Source organism: Chelmon rostratus, chromosome 14, assembly GCF_017976325.1.
Source record: "Chelmon rostratus isolate fCheRos1 chromosome 14, fCheRos1.pri, whole genome shotgun sequence".
NCBI lineage: Eukaryota > Metazoa > Chordata > Actinopteri > Chaetodontiformes > Chaetodontidae > Chelmon > Chelmon rostratus.
Genome location: NC_055671.1, coordinates 14,404,022 through 14,411,990, shown reverse-complemented (window position 1 = coordinate 14,411,990; position 7,969 = coordinate 14,404,022). Strand labels below are relative to the sequence as shown.

Sequence of the window (7,969 nt, the reverse complement as noted above, 5' to 3'; positions counted from 1 at the left end):
CAGAAGGACAAACGGCGGTCACCTGAACATCAGATATCAACCGTTTTGTAATTTGATCTAAATAGAGTAATTGCAAGCCAAGTATCCATATCGTTTGTCGTGATCGTTAGAAACTCAAAGTTCATTATTGGCCTGGACGAGACGTAAACTTATCCAACCGGCTGCTGGAGAAGTCACTATTGTGTAATACTGTGTAAACCCATCAGGACTTTTATCTGTGTATCACCTCCTATCACCCCTGAATGCCTCATCATATTCATTATATTCTAATGGATTATTCTATGACCAAATAAACTGGATTAATACACAAATTAGGTGTTAAAGTGGGGGTAGAGGAACTACAAAAACCTTTTGGACCAAAGCAACGCTGTTATAACCCAGAAGGCCTCTTGTGTGACTCTTATATCAATCGATTGTTACATGATCATTACATAACGAGTGTTCTTTAACTTACAGATATGTCAGTAAAACGTTAAAAAAAACTTCAGGGTGTAGGCACGGTTCAAAACTTCTACATAATACTTGAGAGCAAAAATGGCCTTGTGGATTTGAATCAATAAAAATATAACTTGTCCAGGTGAAGTTGAATTACCTGCTTACGTAATGATTTCAAAGAGCTGCATATTGATTTAGAGAGGAAAGTGTGTGAATGTGGTCTTCACTACTCCCCTGAACTATTGATTTCCAGATCAGATTACATTAAGACTGTAAATCATAAGAGTTTGAGGACTGTGGAACACCACTGAATGAATTTGATGCATCGTGCCCCCAGTCAAGACTGTAATGTGAAAAATGATGAATTTATGCATCACAGTGACGAAAAGGTTCGAAAGCATCCTTCATCTGCAGCCTTGAAATGGAATATTAACTTTTCATTATATGCAGGATATTTGGTGGGCAAGTAAGATGGTTAATGGAATATTAGATTTATCATATTATTTAAATAAATTATTCTATATTACATAATAATATATGAAGGAAAGAAGTGACCAAGAAAAGGTCTAAATTTTCTCTTTTGTCGCTCTGTGTTTTTGTTGTTGTCTTTACGTGTCAACGTTGTCTAGCTGCTAATGTTGCCACCCTATTTTTAGAGCTGCCACTACAAATGTTTTTATTTTGTTTATACATCTAAGTCAATGTGATTTACTGCTGTTGTTTTAATTGTACCCTGTAACTTATTTTTGCATTTGATGTTACCTCACACTGGAAACATGCTATTCATTATTATTATTATTATCATGATTATTGTGTCTCCGAAATTCCCAGAATCAACAAAGGCAATATATCCACCTTGACGTGCATCTGCATGTGTTTAATCATATATGTTATGTTATGACATGGACTCAGTGACTCCTCTGATCACTTTATAGTTTTCCACTCTGGCCACACAGAGTGATCAGCAGCCACAACTAAGTCCTCTGATTGAGTGACTTGGCTTTGTTTGGCCGGTTGTGTCTGTCTGGCCTCGGCTCACTCCATTACAAGTCTAAATGACTAATTAATGGTCCTGGGACAGGTGACACCGGCTCCTCAAGATCCATTTACACCCTCATCGCCACAAGGGCTCTGACTGGACTCCACTGCACTTCTTCACTTCTCCCTCACCTCCGTCCTCTCCTCTCCTCACTCATCCCCCTCATCTCTTATTCATCGGGCGGTGGAGTACTGTTTAAGGAGCAGGTCTGCGGGCAGACGGATGGGGAAGATTGAGAGACAGGTGGACCGGACAAATAGAGGCACAGCTGCATTTGGGATGGGAGGGAGAGAGAGATAGCGAGGTCGGTGATGCGCTACTATCGTTACTGCTCTTTTCAACTCTGAGGTATTTTGCAGTCGTTTGTCTGGAGGGGAGATAGATGAACCCTGATCTCCACCTGCCTACGAGCAGAGCACACCCACACTCCTCTCTGAAGAGTTTTATGTTGTTTGTCAGATAGATACTCAGACCCTGTGTGTGTTTGGACCTGAATGACTCGCGTGGGGACATAAATGTGTTTGCACAGTCATATTGTGGGGGCTTGCCTTTATTATGGGGACAAAACATCAAGTCATCATAATGTAAATGATTTAGCTTTAGGGTGAAGACTTGGGTTAAGGTTAAGGTGAGGTTAGGTTTCGGTTAAGGTTAGAGTTAAGGTCAGGCATGGAGTAGTTATGGTTATGGTAAGTCTCTAAGAAATGAATGTAAGTCTGTGTAATGTCCCCAAAAGTGCTGGAAACATGACTCTGTGTGTCTGTGTGTATGTGTGTAAACCACATTATTCACAGTCGCTACAGAGTCCTTCAACTTCTCACCCGCGGTTGCTTTTTTAAGTGATGGACAGTATCAAACACACACACGCACATACACACAGTGCAAGGAGAAAGATTAAAGAAGATTTTTGATGAAACTACTGTTACCCATGAGCACCCTGGTGTACCACAGTATGTCCCCTGGGACCCATCTAATGGACAGCAGCGGGATAAGTGTGTGTGTGTATGTGTGTGTGTGCCTCCAGCCAGTAATGATCCTGCACATACAAAAGCTCCTAGAGTCACTTTCATGGCTAGCAGAGTTATGCCTCTGGAAAGAAGGAAAGAAATTTTCACTTTTATTAAAGTTAGTCCTCAAGCTTTAAGTCCTTTTCATGCAAAACTTAAACGAACATTGCTAATCCGTCAAAGGTAAGAAGAGGGGCAGAATCCATTGAAGGTGGCATACTGCACACTGGGTGAAGGGGAAAGCAGTTTGACGTGGCTGTTAAAGAGAGCGATCTGTTAGTTAAAGGTCATGATTTCAGAATGGGTTTCTGAGTGCAGCACGAATGTGGGAGACGTTGGAGAGGAGAAACGGAAGGGCAGAATTGTTTTACGCCTCGCATTATAATGCAAAGTAATGGAACAGCACCTCTATCATTATTTGAATAACATCTCTTTGGCAGTTTCACAACCAAAGCTGCAAATCATAAGCATTATAAGCACAGTCCATCCCGATTTATCCATAAACAGCAATGCTCGTTTCAACAGCTACCGCTGAGAGAACTGGCCAAAAACACCCTTTGGCAAGGCTCAACATATGTAAATGTCAGTTCTGTCAATAAAGGTATCACATAATCTTTAGGCTACAGTATTTTCTGATGTTGCATCTTGTGTCTGATATTGTGCCAGAGAGATCCTCAAGGAGCAGAAAATGTCTCTGATGAACTGATACACGCTGTACTGAGTCATACTGGGAGGTCTACATCTACTGTACCAACTATTTTCTGCATTGTGATACCTTCAGGCCTTGACTGTTATATGCCATATGCATGCCTGTGTCCTTGGGTCATACTGGATTGTATTCAATTATGAGCAAGTCCAGCATGTGTCAGTCATGTACCAGCTGGAGGGAGGACGAAGGACAGATCAGGTTGGCCGTTAAAACAAGGTTAATGAATGACGAATGATGCGGCAAAGATGAAGGAGGGAATCGCAATGTGAGAGCAGGCTGCAGGAGCAATTTGCAGCAGAAATATAAATTCTACACACAAGCACACATAAAATGTCATTGTGCGTACATACACAAGCAAAAACAGTATGCAGCTGCTCATTTAGCATGTGCACCAGAGCTGTCAGACATAACGACACACCTGAGGATAGGAGGAAAACTCGCCTGCCAAGGTTACTGCCAACTGGTCACCCACAAGTTTGCACACACACACACAAACTGTAGTCAGGAGATAGGGATGGGCAGCCTTGAGGAAATCAATTACGAGGTTCAGTGTCAAGTTGAAGGCCACGAGGAGGGCACCATAACAATATCCCAGCAACGGCCTGTGAATAGCAGCCACCACTAAATCTGCTCTCTGCACCGGCAGATAGAGCGGACACCTGTGGAGCAGGCGAAGGGCTCCTGAGAGGAGAAGAGGGCCGAGCAGATGTCCTTGTTTGTTTGGAGGAAGAAATACTATCCCATATGCCTTAATAGGCAAAACAACCCGACGTTAATACGGCCCTTCGTGCTTATCGGGAGCACCAGCGGTGAGGCCATTCTCCATCATTCTCTATCTCTTCCTGCCTTGTTGTCTCTCTGTCTCGGTTTCTTATTCTCACCGTCTCCCAGTGTCTATATTTACATCCCCACCAAAGCCATTTCTGTCCATACGCTCCAGATTTAGTGCTCTTGGGCATCACAGCAAAGTGCAATAAGCACAAGACTCCCCAGTGCCACGGCCCCTATCAAATACGAACAAACACTACAGGTCTAAATGTCCTCCATGGTTCCTATTGTCCTTTTGGGAAATACACTTATTTGCTCGCTTGCTGTAAGTCTGGCATCTGTTCCATTTCAATGTCACAGCATATACTAACAGTATGTCTCCAACTTTGTGGCGCCAGCTTGGGGAAAGGTCCTTTCATGTTTCAACATGAAAACGCACACACTCGGGTCCAAGAATAAAATGGTTTTCACAGTTTGGTGGAGAAGAACATGCCAGACCTCCGCCTTATACCACACCTTCGTTATGAATTGAGACCTGAAGAGTTTATTGTCCACCATCATTCCCCAACCTAACCTGTGCTGCTGCGGCTTTAATGGAGTTTTGAGAGAGCTTTTTAACAAGGACAAATGGGTGCAATGTTTGTAGCTAACACTTTTAGCTACGCGGTATACCTGCGTATAAACAGCTGGCCCCCTGAGGCCAGCATATATAGGCTGGATATATAGCATTAAGGGTCAAAATCATTGAAATAATGAATTATAAGCAAATAATCAATGCAGATGATGTTCAAAAATATTTTGAATATGTTTTTAGCAGAAAAAAAAAGTCAATTACCATTCTGCATCAGACATGTTCCTTTTCTGTGCAGTCCAGAGAAAAAGAAAAAGCCGGCACTTAAATACAAAGCAGACTGCAGGTGCACCTTTTGCTTATCAGGACAGGAAACGCACACATGGTCTGATGCTCATTGTCTTGGTGTGTGCTCTCACTCGCTCAGCAAACACACACACACACACACACATGCAGAGAGACAGAGTGAAAAAGAAGAAGAGTGGTGCTCTCTGTGAGCGTGATTAGGAGTCAGTACGGATGTTCAATGACAGCTTCCTGTTACTCTGCATCTGCTCCAATTAAGTAAACCCCAAATGGTTTGGTTTGAACTTGGCTTGTTGGGTTGTCATCCTGAAAGTTATTTCTGTATCCAGTGTCTGTTCTGCCATTTGGAGCTATCCGTGGTGCTGAACCTCTCGTCTTCCCTGACTTCTCTCCTGTCTCCTTCGTTATTTCTTTTCCTTCCTCAGCTCATGTGGTATTTGCTGTTGGTAAAAAAACAACTAAAGCTTATTCCTCTTTTCTTCATTCCTGCCTTTCATCTTTCCACTTGGAAGCTGCTTCTGTTTTTGCCTCCATTTGACACAAGTTCCTTGAAGGTGCAGCACTGAAGCGCTCTGTGCTGTCCACAGGGCTGGACCTCAAATTCTCTCTCTCTTCCTATGAACACTCTCTTTCTCTCTTTCTTGCTGACCACTGACATACTTTATTAAACTGATACCTTCTGCACTTCTAACTTATTTATGTGTCCTTCACTAAGCACCTTGTTCAGCACAGAATTATCCTGGTTGCTGGGGGGACTGGTGAAAATGTTGTCAGCGCTTTCCACTTAAGATAAAAGATGCTCTGTACCGTGCCGCCTTCAAGCCACCATATTTCTTAATTAGAGTACAATTCACTTCACTCTCATTATTTCCAGGCCTGAATGTGAAACTCTCCTGTTTCATCTCTGGCAAGTAATGCGGGATCAGTCCCATGTCAGTCCAGCGCCACACACCCCATGCAAATCTGCATTGAAAGCGGCTTATGTATTCAAGCTTATTGATTTGTTTGCCAACTCCATACTGTAGACGTGGAGAGCGTGACCAACTCCCCAAAAGAGAGTTTTCTCGACCAGAGCCCCATTAAACAGGCTCCAATGCCCGCACATAATTACAGCGACTGATCTGCAACAAGCACAAGACGCCATAAATTAAGGCCGTAATAATGGAAACGTGGTGTGGGGAGGAAACCGCCAACTCTCTCGGAGTGTAAATTATCCTACAACCATCTGGACATGATAAATGGGCTCATTTTGTCGTTCAGACTGGGAGAATTGGGTTTGAGGAGGCAGGAACTCAAGAGAGTCTGTCTTCAGGCAACATGTGAACATTAAAATTATTTTACTCTCAATAACATTCATAGAATCACTGCTTCAGTATTACATGGCCTCCTCTGCTGATCCTACTTCTAGTATATAAAAAAAAAAGTATAAATTAGGATGGCTTGGGAGTCCTTGTACTGGTGTATTGCATATCTCTCTCTCTCTCTCTCTCTGTCTCTCTCTCACTCTCTGTCTCTCTCTCACTCTCTCTCTCTCTCTCTCTCTTAGTGACAGGCGTCAAAAATACCACCAAGGGAGCGCGGATCAGCAGCTTTCCACACCGTCCGATGCGTAAATATCTCCTGGAAAAGTCATCTTTTCTCCAGACGGGGACGCAACGCGCCGACATGACCGTGGAAAGCGCCTTTCTCCTGTCCTGATGGTTCAAAGTAACCGGTGGCGGACCGATTCGACTTTACATGCCTGAGAGGATTGTAGTCGGACAAATCTTTGCGAGACGCATCGGCATCCAGGCGAGCTGCTTTGAGACTAAGATGAGGGAGAAGATGTGGATATTTCACAGTGCCGACCACTCAAAGTGTCTTTTTTCTCTTTGGAATCAGTGGTGTCTGTGTTACGCAGCGGTGGTGTGTTTGTTGTTTTCGCCTGTCAGGACGGATGACGCCTGCCCGTCGTCCTGCATCTGTGCCAGAGACTCCGGGACGGTGACCTGCCGCGACGGGGAGGACGCTGAGGTACCGGGAGACATCCCGGCCTGGACGTCCACCCTGATACTCAAGGGGAGAAACATCTCAACTTTACAGCGCGGTGCGTTCATGATCAACGGCACGGAGTCGGACATTGTCACACTTTCGCTGTCCTACAACGGAATACAGGCTATTGAACCCTACGCCTTCCTGGGACTCCCCCGATTGCATTTGCTGGATCTGAGCCACAACCAGCTGGAGTCTATCTCCGCCCGGGCGTTCCACGGGTTACTGGAGCTGCGCTCTCTTTACCTGAACCACTCTCTGTCGCCTCCGGCCACCGCGCAGCTCTCGGATGCGCTCAGCACACAAAGTTTGCGCAACCTCCACAGACTGGAGTTGGCGGGAAACAGGCTGATGTCTATACCCCTGATGAGGTTAGACATGTATAACCTGCACGCGTTGGTGCTGATAAATAACTCAATAGAGAGCATTGGGCGGGAGAACGTAACCAGTTTGTACCAGCAGCGGCGCATACGCGTCTACTTGTCTTTAAACCCGTTTCGGTGCAACTGTGAGTTGGAGGCGTTTTACTACTGGTTGAAGAACTCATCCCAGTGCCCGGATGCAAGACACCTCCTGTGCAGCGAGCCGGAGGCCAAGAGGGGGCTCCCCGTGGAGAAGCTTCGGGGGGAGGACGTGGATTGTATGAACGAGAACCTTGAGGCGGTTTCGTACGTGTTCCTCGGTATAGTGTTGGCTCTGATAGGCGTGGTGTTTCTCATGGTGCTGTATCTGAACCGGGGAGGCATCAAACGGTGGCTCAACAACATCAGAGAGGCGTGTAGAGACCAGATGGAGGTCTACCATTACCGTTACGAGCAGGACTCAGACCCAAGACTGGCCAACGTGGCTGTTTGACCTGCTGACACATCAGACCACCTCTGTAGAGAGGGGGCAGGGGAGGCAGTGCTTCAGGGAAGGATGGCGAGCCGGAGATGTACTTAATCGAAAAGACTGGGAGGATTTCCTGGCAGAGTCCTGTCACAATCGATTTAAACACCAGTTTCATCATTTTCAGCAGCTGGCCAATTAACTGCAATTATCCCTCTCACACTGGAATATGCACAGAGCCAAAGACACTCAAATGACTATAAGAGACTATTATT

The 7,969-nt window shown here is 45.0% G+C and overlaps 1 protein-coding gene across 1 annotated transcript; it reads left to right on the top strand.

The window, feature by feature from the left end:
- Positions 1 to 6,647: 6,647 nt before the first annotated feature.
- Positions 6,648 to 7,721, top strand: waif2 (Wnt-activated inhibitory factor 2). The gene has a single exon (XM_041953030.1). The coding sequence runs from the start codon at positions 6,648 to 6,650 to the stop codon at positions 7,719 to 7,721; it is 1,074 nt and encodes a 357-aa protein (XP_041808964.1).
- The last annotated feature ends 248 nt before the right edge of the window (positions 7,722 to 7,969 follow it).

Bases quoted from the DNA above. Each gene is read 5' to 3' on its own strand.
- waif2 (XM_041953030.1), top strand. From the start codon at position 6,648: ATGAGGGAGAAGATGTGGATATTTCACAGTGCCGACCACTCAAAGTGT.